The following is a 16,675-nucleotide window of genomic DNA, read 5'->3' as shown; positions in this document are numbered from 1 at the left end:
AGTCATGCCTACAGTACATTTATAAACCAATTGCCTGGAAATCAGAACATATTTCCCTAAAGAATCAACACTACAGGGACTTTCCTCGTGGTCCAGTGGTTAAGACTCCACACTTCCACTGCAGGGTGGGGTGCGTGTTCGATCCCTGGTTGGGGAACTATTAAACTCATTAAATATCTGGAATGTATATTGGCAATGAAAATGTACTTAATAAAAGCACTGGAAGGGCTTCCCTGGTGGCGCAGTGGTTGAGAGTCCACCTGCCGATGCAGGGGACGCGGGTTCGTGCCCCGGTCCGGGAGGATCCCACGTGCCACGGAGCAGCTGGGCCCGTAAGCCATGGCTGCTGGGCCTGCGCATCTGGAGCCTGTGCTCTGCAACGGGAGAGGCCATATCAGTGAGAGGCCTGCGTACCGCAAAAAAAAAAAAAAAAAGCATTGGAGATACTAATAATTAGACAAAACAGAAAAATCAGTGGAAAGGTTGAGTTTGGGACTGAGGTAAATACATATACTTTTTTAAAAAGATAATTAGATAAAACAGAAAGTTCTGCATGAATGAAAATGATTCAAAACTTATTACATGACTCATCTCTGAATACATTTACGTAGTTATAATGATGTAAACACTGAATATTAATCTACGTAAAGTTACAATAGAACTACTCTTGAAAAGATGGGGGGTGGGGAGTGTGTGTGTTTGGTGGAAAAACAGCTAAATTCTAGTCTTTCACAGTAGGGTACCACTAGATAATGAATAAAAACTGAAAAAAAATCATAGAGTAATATTACAAACATGTTATTTAGAGATTTGTTTTAGAACTTGACTCCTTAAGCTATGTGCCTCTGTAACCATGATAAAATTAAAACTTAAAAAAAAAAGGTGATGCAGGTCTCTATATTGTTTAGATGGATGCCCTCCAGCCCTGAACCATCGTTCCTCCACAGCTCTCTACACCACCTTGCTGAGCCGAACAGCTAATTCCTGCCGGAACCACTGCTGTTCGACACCCACTTCTGCTCAAGGCCACCTTCCCCAGCAAGCCTGAGATTCGGATGGCTCTTTCTGGTCCCCTGTTATGAGGGCCCCTGCACACCCGGTGCAGTGGGCTGAGACCTGCTCTCTCCCGAGGTCTCTGGATGCTCTGCCTGCCGATGGACACACTGACCACGGCAGGATGGGAGCACTGCCTTCAGGAGAACTGAAGGTAGGTGATGCTGGTCACATTGTCCACCCATCTTTGGCAGCTGCACCCTCCCTACTGGAGATTGTGTCCTCCCCCAGCACTGGGTGCCAGAGTCCTCCCCCTGGGCCTGTCCTACCCTACAGCCTTTTTCCTCCTCACTTTCCACATGAAACTGTATCTATTCCATGACCCACCCTCTCCTCTGGTCTCTCAAACTAAGCCTGTCGAGGTGAAGCCAGAAGAGCGGGGGGGGGCAGATGTCGAGTATGCCTCGACTCTCACCGTACAAGGCCCTCACACTCTATCCCAGCACTCCCACCTTTTCCTCTCATATCCCTGCCCAGCCCACACTCAGTTTCCTGCCACCCAGTGTGCCAGCTCCGCACCTTTATCCCCTCATGTCTGTGTGTATTCCTTGCCTTGAATGACTTTCCCCCACCTGGAGAAACTCATTTCTTAACACCTAATCCAAAAGCTGTCTCCTTTGTGCTGCCTTCCCTGACCATCGCTTTTCCTCTACCCAGAGAAAACAATTGCTCGTTTGTTGAGTGCTGTATGTCAGATATTAGGAGTTTTGCATGTGTTTTTCATACTGAAGCTCACAGCAACTCTTTGAAGTAGTACCATTATTAATTCTATGTTCCAGAAGAGGAAACTGAAGCACAGAGAGGTAAGTAACTTGCCCAAGGCCACACAGTAGGAAGTGGTTCAGTGAGAGTCAAGAGGACAGACTCTCTGGGTCAAAGCCCACAGTCCTAACTACTGTCCTGCCCTGCCTCCCGGGGACTCACACAGGACTCAGCACTCAACATCTCTCTCTTTGTACTGACCCTCTTTGGTTTACACATCTATCTCCACTTCTGGATTGAGAACCCTCTGAGAGTAGAGAATGTGTCTGACTTCTCTGAGCATCCCCAGATCCCTGAATCCTTCAGCGTGAGCCAGGCCATGGCAGCTGCTCAACTCATGTTGCTTTTGCTCAAGGATGAGTGAAGCCAGGATTAGCATTCTGCTTCTGCACTGTGACCTTGGGCAGGGCACACAACCTCTCTGAACCCTCATTTCTTTCTCTGGAGAAAATAAAAACCCATAGGGGAATAATAACACTGCCTAACTGATGTCTCATAGCTTACTGTGAAAATCAAATTGAACATGATGCTGTCATGAGGAAATATAAGCAGTGGGGCACTCACCATACAGATGTTAGCAGCTGGTATTCAGAGGGAAATGTGTCACCTGTTCACAGGTAAAACATGTTATCCTAACAAGGGCCTTACAGTTAATTATGCCTTCATCCAAAGTAATGTGTAATTCTGGAAGATCTGCCTTGGGTCAGGCAGATGGGAAGTATCTGAGGTCAAGGCAGAGTCTGGTCACCCCGATGGGAGGCTTCTGTACCCACCCTCCTTACTCATGTCCTGGAACCTGCTATTCTTCCAAGATCCCTGGGGTTGAGTCATGTTCCTCTCCCCGCCCAGCATTCATCTTCTCCCCAGGGCTTGGGCCTAACAGCTCAGGTCTTGGAGAGCAGACTGCTCCCACTGGCAGCCCTGCACTCCTTGGAGGAGATGAGGTCAGATCAATATCAGGACTTCATAAATCACTTCCAACACATTGGCCTCACTGCAACTCTATGAAGAAGGTATTAGAACCCCACTTTAGAGTCCAAGGTCAGAGAAGCAAAGGGCTTGCTCAAGAGCACAACTGCTGGAATTGAACCCAAGTCTATCAGATTTCAAATACTCTAGTCTTTCTCATGCTCCCCCTTCTTTCTCTGGGCAAGTTCAGGGAGATTCATATCCAAGACCCACCCAGTACAGGCTTTCTGAGCTCAGCATGAGCTTGGTCCTTGAAGGAACTCAGATTTCAGGCAAATACCATATTTCCTTGATTTTAAGATGTATTCTTATTCAGTTTTGTATTTCTGATATGAAGATCTTAACAACGGTAATATCTGAGATTTTAGGAAATTTATTTTTTAAAGATTTTTTTGAAGTGGACCATTTTTAAAGTCTTTATTGAATCTGTTACAATATTGCTTCTGTTTTATGTTTTGCTTTGTAGCTGCGAGGCATGTGGGATCTTAGCTCCTCAACCAGGGATCAAACCCACATCCCCTGCATTGGAAGGTGAAGTCTTAACCACTGGACCGCCAGGGAAGTCCCAGAGATTTTAGGAAATTTAGTAGGAGTCCTAGAGACTGCATTCAAGTGTCTCTGCTCAGCTACCAACTGGTTCTGTGCCTTTGTGGAAGCCACTTTACCTGCCTGTACCTCCAGGAATTGGCCTGATTTTTGGTACCAACTCTGCCACTTGAGAGTTATGTGGCTTTGCGGTCCTCTCTGGGATTCAGTCTCATCTCTAAAATGATGGGAGGAGTCACTGATTTTTGACCTCTTCTTTTAAACGGCAGAACAAGTTTCCCCAATCACATATAAGTGAAAAGCTAAGTTGCTGCTCTGGATGAAAGAAGGGTGGGGGTGCCTGGGACCCTATAGCCTCTTCTACTCCCTCCACCTCTGCCAGGGCCATCCAGGCAGCACAGCCTCGGCTTCCTCACTTTGGCAAATTTCTCTGTTAAGCTCTGGTTCGGGAGAACATTGCTCTGGGAGGTGAATACAGAGCTAGAAGACCTGGGCTCAAGTGTGGATTCTCTTTAAGCAGCTGGGATGGCTGTATAATCACTTACCAGCTCTGGGCCTCAGCTTTCCATCTGTGAAGTAAAGCAGTAGATGAGATGATTTCTAAGAATCCATTCTGGCCCTTACATTCCATGAATGCAGTCTTTCATTGCTCTACCTCAAAGGTTGTACATTACTCTGGTTGTACATTAGAATCACCTAAGGAGCTTATCAAAAATTAGTAAAATATGGCCCACCTCCTCCCCACGCACCAAGCTGATGTAATTGATCCCAGGAAGGACTCAGACATCAGCATTTTTATTTGTATTTTTAAAAAATATTTACTTATTTATTTTGGTTGCACCGGGTCTTCGTGTGGCATGCGGGATCTTTAGTTGTGGCGTGTGGACTCTTAGTTGCAGCATGCATGCGGGATCTAGTTCCCCAACCAGGGATTCAACCCGGCCCTCCTGCATTGGGAGTGTGGAGTCTTACCCACTGGACCACCAGGAAGTCCCCATTAGTGTTTTAATAAGCTCTCCCAGCAACTGTGACAGCAACCAGGGCTGAGAAGCACCACTCCTCCAGACCTAAAGCCTCAGTGGGGAACGAAGAATAAAAATTCCAATGACATTTCAGAGAAGGAATCCTAAAAGCTTAAATCTGGGGAGAATTTTGTTTCTTTCAGTCTTACAAGTGAATCGGTAGGTGGGTGCTCAGGAACCTAAACCTATCAATCAGATAATCCTAAGTCGGGGAGGTCAAAATATTTTTTTCATTTAAAAGTGTTTTTGGTATTCAAGTACCTAATAAGTGATTCCTACATATCTGACTATAATAGGCATGATGGGGAGAATTAACCAAGTATAATACAGTGCCTACTCTCACAGTCTGTAATCTAATGGCAGAAACAAAATCAGTGGCAAACAGTATGGCATGAAATAAAGTGCTAAATCTAAGATAATCTTTATTGAGCACTTTTATTGCATGCCAGGCACCAAGTGCTTTATAGTATATTAAACAAATTTCATCCTCACAATAACCCACTGAGGAGGGTTCTGTTATTATTCCCATTTCTCACCTAAGGAAACAGAGGATCAGAGTGTTATGTAAACAAACATGCACAAGCCCATAAAGCTATCAAGTAGCAGACATAAGGGTTGAAGCCAGGCTCCAAAGCTGATGCTGGTACCATTTTGCAATATCACCTACATCAGGTGGGGTAGATTCCCATATAAGCTCTGTAGGGTGCCAAGAGGAACCTGGGTCTGGCCTCAAAGCATGCGTTCTGCTAATTGAAAGAGGAAAACTTCAGGATGCTTGTGGGTGAATGAACAGCCCAGAGGGAAAGTGAGGCTGGGTCAGGTGACACAGGGCCTTGAATGTCCGGTACAACTTGAATTTGATTAGGGACTGGCGTAGGAAAGTGCTAATTTATCATGCCTTTAAGAAAGTGAGTGGGTTAGAATGGGCATCAACAGAAAATCTACAAAGAACAAATGCTGGAGAGGGTGTGGAGAAAAGGGAACCCTCTTGCACTGTTGGTGGGAATGTAAACTGATACAGCCACTATGGAGAACAGTATGGAGGTTCCTTAAAAAACTAAAAATAGAACTACCATATGATCCAGCAATCCCATTACTGGGCATATGCCCAGAGAAAACCATAATTCAAAAAGACATATTGCACCCCAATGTTCATTGTAGCACTATTTACAATAGCCAGGTCATGGAAGCAACCTAAATGCCCATCGACAGACAAATGGATAAAGAAGATGTGGTACATATATACAATGGAATATTACTCAGCCATAAAAAGGAACGAAATTGGGTCATTTGTTGAAACGTGGATGGATCTAGAGACTATCATACAGAGTGAAGCAAGTCAGAAAGAGAAAAACAAATATCGTATATTAATGCATATATGGGGAACCTAGAAAAATGGTACAGATGAACCGGTTTGCAGGGCAGAAGTTGAGACACAGATGTACAGAACAAACGTATGGACATCAAGGGGAGAAAGCCGCGGGGTGCTGGGGGTGGGATGAATTGGGTGATTGGGATTGACATGTATACACTGATGTGTATAAAGTTGATGACTAATAAGAACCTGCTGTATAAAAAAATAAATAAAATGAAAGCATTAAAGAAAAAAAAAAAAAAAGTCGGTGTCCTACCGGGTGTGCTAGTGAGGTGGGAGGTGAAGTTGGTCCTGAGAACCTCTTGAGGGCAAGGGCTGTGTCCTCTTCATCTTTGTTTCCTCATGGCCTACACAGGCCTAGCACATGATTGTTACTAAATATTTGCTGAATGACAGTTGTGAACTGCTTCTTTGAAGTCACTTGGAATTCTTAATCTTCACCTTCTACTGCAGCCCAGCATGACATTACAGGTCCTAGACTGAGGTAGGACCAGCGACAGGAATAAGGAGGAATAGACGGTTGAGACAACGAAAAACAATTAACTGGCTAGGCAACACATCATTAAGTACCCAAGAAACTACAGACAGTGGCACTCACACACATGCTGAGGGATATAACTACGACCATACATATGCCCAGAAACCAAGCCAACACGGAGAGTCCATTTCACAGAAGAGCACTGTGTTTTCCAGAACCTACCCAGCCAGAGGACCTTCCTGCAAATAATTGTCACCTGTGAGTAGAATGTTAAACTCTGCCCTTCTGCAGAGTGCCTTTCTAGTGAAGATGGGGGTGGGGTTGGGGGTGGATTCCTGAAACTGGCTAAGGACAACTATCTTAATTGTTTCCGAACTTCTATTTCAAGAACTTAAGTTTGGGAGCCAATTTAGAACGTGTTATCTTTCAGTAAGGAGCACACAAACTCAAAAATCTCATTGCCTACGTCAGAGCTGAATCCCATCTAATCCATTTCAATGGGAGTTCAACCTCTTCCAGGGTGGCAGGGCCAGGGTACCAGATTCGTGGAACTAGGCTGATTAACTTATTTAAATCCTGGTGATTCCCCAAACCACTCCAAGCCCAAAATAAAGTCGTGGTTATGGGATCCTCATACTACAGTTGTTTCGACTCTGCTCCCCTCCAAAGCACCAAGGGATCAATCCCTGTTTCTCATCACCACTGCGTGGGTAAGGTCACGCTAGAGGGACGTCCAGAGGCCTCGAAACCATACACTTGCTCTGACAGGGCTCTGGAGCCCGAGAGCCACTGGGAAGTGTGTACCGCCAGCACAGTCTTTGCAGGATGCTTATGGCCAGGTTGAAAGCTGAAAGCTGATTTTTGATTAGCAATAAATCCTGGCTAAATTAAAGAGACCAAAGTAGTCTATAAAATGTTCCCATCTGGAGTGCCATAAATGAATTATATGTGTGCTGAGGTATTAATCTCTTTACAGTTTGGGCGAGTCTGGCTGGTCACTTCTGGCGACAAGCAACCTCAACAGGTTAACCCAGTGTACCTCAGTTTATCCCAGAGTCACAGAGATTTTTTTTTTTAATGTGTTATGAGGTAAAAAGGATAGGTCTATAGCAGTAACCTGTTTAAAGATAATCTTTATTTCTAAGAATTTTTGTATACAAATTAAAAGTTTAAGACCCTAATACATAACATAGCAGTGTTTTTTTTAAAAATCATTACCCCTTTGAGAATCTGATAATGCCAAAGCCCTTCTCCCCAGAACGCACCTCTACTCATTCATGCAATATTCTGCATACCACTTTAGAGGATTACAGAATCCAGATTGAGGGTCTGTTCTGGATTATTAGACAAACCCAAATTTACTAGTTTTAGAGGGGTTCATCTGCTTCTTTCCCCTACCCTTTCTCTAGTACAGCTTCAAAAGACCAGAGAATTGTCAAAGAAATCTCTGAAGAAAGTATTACACTGAACTCCCTTGAAATTTCCTGGGGAGCATGCAGAAACCACTGTCAACTCCAAGAGGCATTCCAGACAAACTCCTAGCTGCTCAGGGAGGTTATGTTAATCATTGGCTCCAAGCACCACCCACCCTTGCAGTACCAACGCTGGCTGTCGGGAACCACTTACAGGTACAAAGCAGGTCTCTACACACCTCCCTCTGGCTTTGGATGCATTTTTAGTTAGTGTTTATACTAGAAACCCCATGTAACCACCTTGCAGTCTCCGCTGGCCACTGCAAGCACATGACCTTGTTCGTGTGTATTAACCACTCACAGTTGCCACTAATCAAGGCAAAGATTGTACAAATGGGGGAATGGGGAAAAAGGGACATTTACATCAATTACTTTAGCAGCATCTTTATTGCAACAAAGAACCTGTAATAAAATGCAACAAAACTAATGTTTCACTTTACATGATTAAAAGCCATGTAGCTGAAAATAAGAAAACCCATAAACTTACTGGAGTGAGACATGCAGTTCTTTTTATATAAGTCAATGCTTAAAATAGCAGGCACTTTATGTTCTAAAATTAAAGACCTGAACTCCAACTGTGCTGAATACAACATAAATTTGTATTTGGGTTATGTAAAAACAAACATACTTTTTCTCTCTCTGAGGGACTTCTCAAATGATTACCTAGAACTGTCTCTTGACGAAATAAGAAAAGCAAGAGCCAGCACCTTGCACTAACATGTCTCCATATTTCAGGCTGCAAGATGGATTAGGTGAGGCTGGTTGGGGTTCGGAAGGTGGGAGTCAGGAAAGTTTCCTTATTCCTTTATGCCTGCTGGGAATGGACACTCACCTTACATATCTTAGTTTAGATATGGCCATGTCTCATTGCTTACTTTAAACAGCTATAATTTGGGCTCCCAGGCTTAAGCAAGCACTCTATACCCCAATCCCCAAACTCCCCACTACACCAAGGAAGACACATTTAGTGTTAACAATTTTAATTAACTTCAGAATGTCATATACTAATTAGAAGTACTGCTTCATTAATAAGCATGCTTAGCATTTACTTTAGAATGGAAAAATTAACCATTTTACGTTATCTTTAAAATGTTTCATAGGAATATATTAATAAATACTTCTTTAAAAATTTGCCTTTTCTACATATCATTTAACTACCATGAGTTAGGATATCTGGATGGAGTCTAGCACCAACCAAACACTAACTGGCTGTATGACCATGGGTATATTTTCTCCTCTCTCTATATGGAGGTTTCCTCCTCTAAATAATGAGAACACCAGATTATACCAAAGATGAAACAGCTTGAAAGTTTTACAATTCTGTAATAATGAGAGATCTCATAGGAATCATTCCACCTAAAGAGAGAACACTGTCACAGAGAGGTGGGATACACCTTCTGTAAGAAGTAAAACAAGCAAAGTAAGCATCAATATCTATATCTCATTCTTCTGAAAAATAATGCATGCATTGTGACTTCATCCTCTTGTATGAGGCTTTGGAAACAAGCCAGGAATGGCATAGACAGAAAAACCTTCACTCCAAAATTGATCTCCAGACCAAGGGGATATATAGTTAATGATACCTTCTGCTTTTTTCAGAGTGAAAAAAGGGCCAACAGTCATCACAGATGAGCAGCTATCTTGACTATTGTTTTAGGTTCTTGTCAAACAGTCCAGTGTAGAAATCACCTATTATTTTCTTAATACAACTCATTCTCTGCAGAAGAGTTTCTTAAAGTAGCCCACAAATGACTTGCTTTAGAGTCACCTGGGAAGCTTGTTAGAAATGCAGATTCCTGGTCTCCACTTAAATCAATAAAATCCAAATTTCTAAGAGTGAGGTTCAAGATTGCATTTCTTTTCATAAGCATCCCAGATGAATCTTAGATTTTGAGTCCCACTGCTCAACAACGCAGAAGCAACCATAACTACTGATGGTTGTTCAAGTGCACCCAATTATCAAACCTGCAAAACCCCCCTTTGATGTTTAAGCTAGTGCTTTTTGGTTCTCACTAAAAATGCTGCTATACTCTTGCCTTTTAGTTTGTTACCCAAACACAGGGTACAAATAGTTTTAGTGAGATTTCTACTGATTGCTTGAATTGACTATGATGTTTTCCACATTGATTTTAAAATCAAATTCAGTTGAGCTGTCTTTCTGTAAGTGAATTCAGTCAGGTATTTTTCCCCCTATGGAAGGAGAATGGCATTTAACTGACTGGGAATTATAACAGAAGCATTCCTTGTGATGGGAGGAAAGCAGAAGGCAAGATGCAAAAGGAAAACACCTGTGAATTCAAGAGTCCATGAGGTTCTTTAAGGTTTGTTTTGATAAAATATGAGATGCCATTTTGAAGAAACAGCCTTATTGGGTAAGAGGTTTCAAATGAGTAGCTGTATAAAAGCCACTGCATAGCATTTCTACTTTGCATATTATATAAGGTTAGATGGTCAGATGCCACTAGTCCCTAGACAAAAACCATCTTCAGTAATCAGATACATACTTAAGTCATGGGGGAAAATACTTTCTTGGGGAAGAAAAGTTACCCAAATCAATTTAATTTAACATTGAAAAAAATATAAACAAATATTGGCATGGGAAAATATCATAACAAGAAAATCAATACATATACAGACACAGGGAAAAGTGTGGTACCTATTATACAGTATAAATACAAAAACAGCAAAACCCAATCCCCCTCCACAGACAGCACCACCAGGTCACCCTGCCATCTCTGGACCTCCCCCACCTCCCATGCGGCCCTTAGTGATGAAGTCCACATCTCATGCACAGTCACCATCCTTACTAATGGAGGCTGTGCTCTCTAGGGCAGAAATCTACTCTCTCTGTAGTGGTGAGAAAGAAGAGAATAATTTTTTTTTTGGAGTGTTGTTTAGAAGTACTTTCCAAACACTGAGGCTTGTCAAACTCATAGGTGCCTTCTCTGCCACTGGCTCCAATGTGACCCATCTAACACCCTAAGATTCTAAGATGGCAGATCCCAATCGGCACTATGAGCTCCCTTAATAGTCAACTGCTAGGGCTAAACCAGAAAAATGTCACGGTCATTCAAGAACTCACTTATAAGCTTTGAACATTGCAAAAGAGAGCCATGCCTTGCTGGGGATCAGTTTATGGTAAAGAGGTTGTCTGGAAACTCTTTAAGCTCACAATATCTAAATAATATTCAAATAATTTAAAAAGGTTAAAGAAAGTTTCAATTTGTAAGGTTTCCAAAATTAAGAAGAAAATTAAAAAAATTAGAATTAGAACTGTAAAAGTAACTCTAAGGAACTTTTCCTCCCCTGAATAATGTTAGTCTGTACCTGTGTTGGCAAGAGTGTGATTTCTTAATCTGGTTTCCTTAACTAATATTCTAGGAGTTTAAATTTCAATTCCTAAACTTTTTCATGAGTATTTTTTGTCAAATTATACTTCTGCTTAGATCTTAAGCAGACCCTTGCCTTCTCCTCTCCCTGCCGTTCTCCACACTCTGGTCTCCCCCACCCCACCAAAATTCCCCTCCACTGCCCTAAAACTCTGGAATATTTCAATGAGGAAATACCCAATGGAAACTGGCACCACTAAATTTTCTGAAAAATACAAGTGAATGTGTACTTTTTTCTTTTCCTAAAGTGAAAGAAATTGCCTGCAAATATTTAAGCTCTAATCATTTGATTAAAATTTTCCTGTCTGTAATTATCAATATTATAAGACTAATTAAATCCATGCTACATATACAGTTACTTGCCTTTATGTGAAAGGAAAAACCCACTCGGTCATATCATCAAAGAGAACTATTTATACTAGATACAGTTTAAATTGGTTAAAAACTGGTCAGAGTCTGAATGAAACAAAATTAAGTGTCTTTAGGAGGCTACTAAGTTATCCTTGAAAAATCATTAATGACCGGTTAAGCCATAGGTTTAATAGTGATTAGTTCATAACATGCTGGATACACCCCAAGCAATGTAGTATAAGCTATTCAATTACATTTAAGTGCTATCAAATCTGTAACTAGTCAGAGATTCTGGAATTGAACCAAACCAATCACTAATATCATATTTTAACAAATTCAGAAGTATACTGTAAAAATACACTAATTAAGTCCATGAGGTTTCATAATGCTATTAAAAATGAAAATAAGGTAGTATGGATACATGGTACTAATGTCTTATTTCTTTCAGTAATTCTCATGGTATTGCTGGGTCCCTTAGAAATATGTATCATTTAATTTTGTGTATGGTTAAGGTATTAGATTACTATCTACAAGCTGTAAACACCTGCATGGCACCAAATATACTTTCAGAAGTAGATGTTATGTGGCAGGTACCAAAATGTGATGATCAATTCTCTACTGATTAAACCTCCTCATCTGGTTAAACAGCCAGTGTATACCAGAGTTCTACACAGGTCAAAGTTATATCACTTTCAGAGCAGCAATACGTGATCCAAGGTTTTCTTGAAGGTAGTGCAAAAGATGCAGTTCATAATGTTCTCCAGATTCAGGAACTCTTATGCTGTGTCTCTCCTGAGGATAGATCTTAAAAACAACAACAACAAAATCAAAATACACAAAATAAGAATTTAGGAATACATCTCCTTCCAAAGCTTTCCAGAGATTTTCAACAGAATTAATAACATGGAGCAGAGCTTCTCCAAGATATTATACACATATATCCTATCTAAAGGGCCTTCTCTTTTTATAATTCCCTATGTACCACTAAGCTTACAGAAGGATCAGTGGTTCTCCAAGTGTGGTTTGCAGACTTCTGGGGTCCTCAGAACTCTTTCCAGGGATACACAAGGTCATATTTACTTTCAGATCAAAAATAAGATATTATTTGCCTTTATTCACTGTGTTGGCATTTGCACTGATAATGAAAGGCAATGGTGGGTAAAAGTGCTGGTGCCTTAGCATGAATCAAGGCAGTGACATACACTTGTAGTAAACAAGAAAAAATGCCAGTTTCCCTTAAGTAGTAGTAAAAATTAGAATTTTGTTAAGTTGCAACCCTTAAGCAGAGGTCTTTTTATATTCTGTGGTGATAAGATGGGAAGAAGGCATAAAGCACTTCTGCTACACGATGTCTCAAGGAAAAGGACTTGTACAACTGAGTTTTGTTTTGTTTTTTCTTTTGGCCCCGCCGCACAGCATGCGGGATCTTAGTTCCCTGACCAGGTATCGAACCCACGCCCCCTGCAGTGGAAGAACGGAGTCTTAACCACTAGATAGCCAGGGAAGTCCCTACAACTGAGTTTTTAAATGGAACTCCATTTTTCACTTGAAAGAATGACAACTATGGTGATTCAAACTTGGCTATCTGGCAAACATTTTCTAAAAATGATGTGAGCCAGTCACTTCAAGGACAACATTGACAGTATTTGTTGCCAATGATAAACTTTGAGCTTTTAAATGAAAATTAGAATTTTGGAAAACTTGCATCTACCACTCCTAGCTCATGAGCTTCTCAATACTTGGAGAATTTTCTGTTGAGATCAGTGGTAATATCAATGTATATGATTTAAAAAATATTGTATGATTAAGTGGATCAACACTTAGAAGTGAACCAATATTTTCCAGATGACCAATGCATGGGTAAAAGATCCATTTGAAGTACGAGATCCAACAGACTGTAATGTAACAGAGTATGAAAAGTTTACAGATATGGTTTCAGATTCCACACTAAGACTAACCTTTAAGAAACTACCATTTGTTCAGTTTTGGTGTAGCAACAAAGAAGAATATCCATGATTATCTGAAAAAGCTAAAATATTACTCCCATTTCTTAATTACATATTTTGTGAGGCCAAAATTTCTTCATTTACTTTAGCCAAAACAACATTTCACAACAGATTGTATGTGGAAGTAGATACGAGAATCTAGATGTATTTCTTATTAAGCCAGAGATTAAAGGGATTTAGAAAAATGTAAAACAGTGCTAACTTTCTCAGTAAATTGTTTTGTCTTGAAAAATTTTCTCCTCCATTAAAAATGTGATCTGTGTTAACATGTAATAGTTTATTATTGTTAATTTTAAATAAATAAATGAATATTTTAAAATTTTCTTAGTCTTAATATCTTATATGAGAAATACTGATAGACATAACTCACATAAACAAAAGCTTTTTGGTATATAAAAGGGTCCTGAGACCAAAACGCTTGAAAACTGCTGCTATAGACAAATATCTCATAGTTTACCTACATAAATGTCAACTGAAACACAAAAAAGGGAAAAGTAATATTTTTCATTTCTTATGAGAACAATCTGTGTAAGGAGTAGAAATGAGGAAGAAAGGAGGAAAAATTTCTCTTAAAAGCTTTTTTTTGAGTAATGGAGCAATGGAGGTAAGTAACTTGTTGGTTTCTGCTCCAATGTCAATATAAAACGGAAGAAAATTAAAAGACCTTGTAATCAGGTCCTAAAAATCCTTTATAACAATGAAATCAACTAGCATTTCTTTACCCTCCCAAGAGGAAGAAGAAAAGCAAAGGAGGATAGTGAATGGACTCCTGTCATCTTGTCCATGATTACAAACTGAAAGCAGATACAGATACGCAAGTCATGTAATCTGATAGGACAATTTTCATCCTGACTTCCACAGGATCTTAATTTTTATCTAACTAGAGGCACTGCTAACTATGCCTATTATTTTAGTTCTCTTAAGCAGAGAGTGGCCACAGCTGAAAATTCAACCTTACTCCATACTTTATTATATTTCAAAGTAACCAATCACTAATCATGGCTATTTTAATCAGAAAATGTAAAAGAACTCACCTGTAAATCATATGGCTTTCCAGCCCTCACTAAAAAACTCAGTAATATACTGGTGTGTGCAAAATGGACATTCTCATCCAAGAACCCATGTAAGAGTAGTAAACGATTTGGTCTGGAAAAATGGAAATATCAGAGGATTAGGCAAAATAAGAGTATTTGGGAAAACCACTTAACTCCTTAAAACTAATCACAACTAACTACGTTAACTTCCTTATACTGTAATATTAGAATAAGGATTCAACATTTTGGGACTTCCCTGGTGATGCAGTGGTTAGGAATCTGCCTGCCAATGCAGGGGACATGGGTTTGAGCCCTGGTACGGGAAGATCCCACATGCCATGCAGCAACTAAGCCCGTGTGCCACAACTACTGAGCCTGCGCTCTAGAGCCCGCAAACCGCAACTACTGAGCCCACGTGCCACAACTACTGAAGCCCACATGCCTAGAGCCCGTGCTCCGCAACAAGAGAAGCCACCGCAATGAGAAGCGCGCGCACCGCAACGAAGAGTAGCCCCCGCTCTGCGCAACTAGAGAAAGCCCGCGCGCGCCAACGAAGACCCAGGGCAGCCAAAATTAAAAAATAAATAAATAAATTTATTTAAAAAAAGGATTCAGCATTTCAATATTAAATTAGTAATATATTAACCAGATGCTACATGTAAAGAAAATTTTTTTTTTTTTTTTTTTTTTTTGCGGTACACGGGCTTCTCACTGCCGTGGCCTCTCCTGTTGCGGAGCACAGGCTCCGGCCCAGCCGCTTCGCGGCACGTGGGATCCCCCCGGACCGGGGCACGAACCCACGTCCCCCGCATCGGCAGGCGGACCCTCAACCACTGTGCCACCAGGGAAGCCCCCTAAGAAAAAATATTTTAATTAAATCGTGTTCTATTTCCTATTAAGATATTAGCACACATCAATAATTATAGCATGTCCCTAGAAAAAGAAAAATCATATATGTTACTTGCAAAATATACGTAAGCAGAAATGGAATTTTTTCCACCTTGAAACAGTTGTGTACTTAATTAAGCTTCTTTTATCACTTAAGCAACTGCTTCAAATATAACTTGTAAAAAAACCCAAATTATATGAACTGGCCTATAATTAAGCTTTGACAAACAGCTATGACTTCTAGTACTCTATAAAATATTAGCTTTGGTTTTGTCATGCTTATAGTTTTCATTATTAAAGACAATTTTTAAAGATACAATTTTAAATTTATAATTTTAATTTTAAAGCTTAAGCTTACTCAGAGGGGAATTTTTCTGCTTGCATGGCCACAGATCCTAAGTAATAGCCCTGTTCATTCTGGTCAGGGTGACCCATATAACGTTCCGTGTAGCCTGTATCATAGAAGATCCACAGAGTGACTGGGGCCCCAGCAATAGCAACCTGCATAAGATAACAGTGACAGTCAAGTGTGGTCCAGAAAAGAATGGCTAGCACTGAGAGTCTGTAACTGCAAATTTACAGGCTAAAATTATCCTTAGGCTTTAGCCCCATGACTGGAGCATACATGGTCTCAGGCAACTCAGAAAATCAAAGGGGAGTGCGAAGGTCAAGAATTTGATACTTTGTGAGTCAGTTAGCTTCATGTTCCACAGATGTGCCACACACCAAATCCTTAACCTGGGCTAGATGAAATATAAACATGGGCCTCTGTTAAAAGGGGAGGCTGAACTAGAACATATGAATGCCTCAGTGTAAATTTATTCCTGCTCCTGGGGAAAAAAATATGGGACAAGTGTCAGCTTTATATAGGAAAAAGCAGTCTTTTTTTTTTTTTTTTTTTTAGCTTCTGTTGGCAGTACAGAATTTAAAACAATGAATGAAATATATTTAAGCACTAAATACTTGCCTCATTTTAAGTCTCCCACACACAGTTTTATATTTAAATATTGATTTAAATACTGTAATTACTTTCTTGACAGCTGCAAGCCTGGGAAAATTATGGCAGTATTCAGAGTTCATTTTGTGGTTATTATAAATAAAGATTATCTGAATATACATGTAAGAACAAAAACCCTATAGTTTTTATTCTTAAAAAATAAAAAATTTTCACTGTAAAATAAAATGTTATTGAAATATTAAAAAGAAAAATGCCACTCATAATTCCCATTCCCTTAACAACTGTTAGCATCATTTTATATTTTCTTGTAACATATTTTTCTAAGAAGCTGTTTATAGAATTGGAATCATTGTTTACATATTTCATAGTTTA

At 40.2% G+C, this 16,675-nt stretch overlaps 1 protein-coding gene across 3 annotated transcripts in view; it reads right to left on the bottom strand.

Moving 5' to 3' along the window:
* Nucleotides 1-7,408: 7,408 nt before the first annotated feature.
* Nucleotides 7,409-16,675, bottom strand: part of DPP8 (dipeptidyl peptidase 8) — a 58,210-nt gene continuing 48,943 nt past the window's right edge. For 2 of the 3 annotated variants that reach the window (XM_079912013.1, XM_079912014.1), the window contains 3 exons: nt 15,704-15,846; nt 14,458-14,569; nt 7,409-12,221 (listed from right to left, as the gene is read on the bottom strand). In XM_079912013.1, coding sequence (XP_079768139.1) covers nt 12,099-12,221; nt 14,458-14,569; nt 15,704-15,846 — 378 coding nt within the window. In that variant the 3' untranslated portion in view covers nt 7,409-12,098. Of the gene's footprint in view, nt 12,222-14,457; nt 14,570-15,703; nt 15,847-16,675 lie in introns of those variants that run through there. The other variant, XM_079912015.1, reaches the window with a different exon arrangement.

Source organism: Stenella coeruleoalba, assembly GCF_951394435.1.
Source record: "Stenella coeruleoalba genome assembly, chromosome: 2".
Lineage (NCBI taxonomy): Eukaryota > Metazoa > Chordata > Mammalia > Artiodactyla > Delphinidae > Stenella > Stenella coeruleoalba.
Note: the sequence above shows the minus strand (reverse complement) of the source record. Positions and strands in the feature narration are given on the sequence as shown.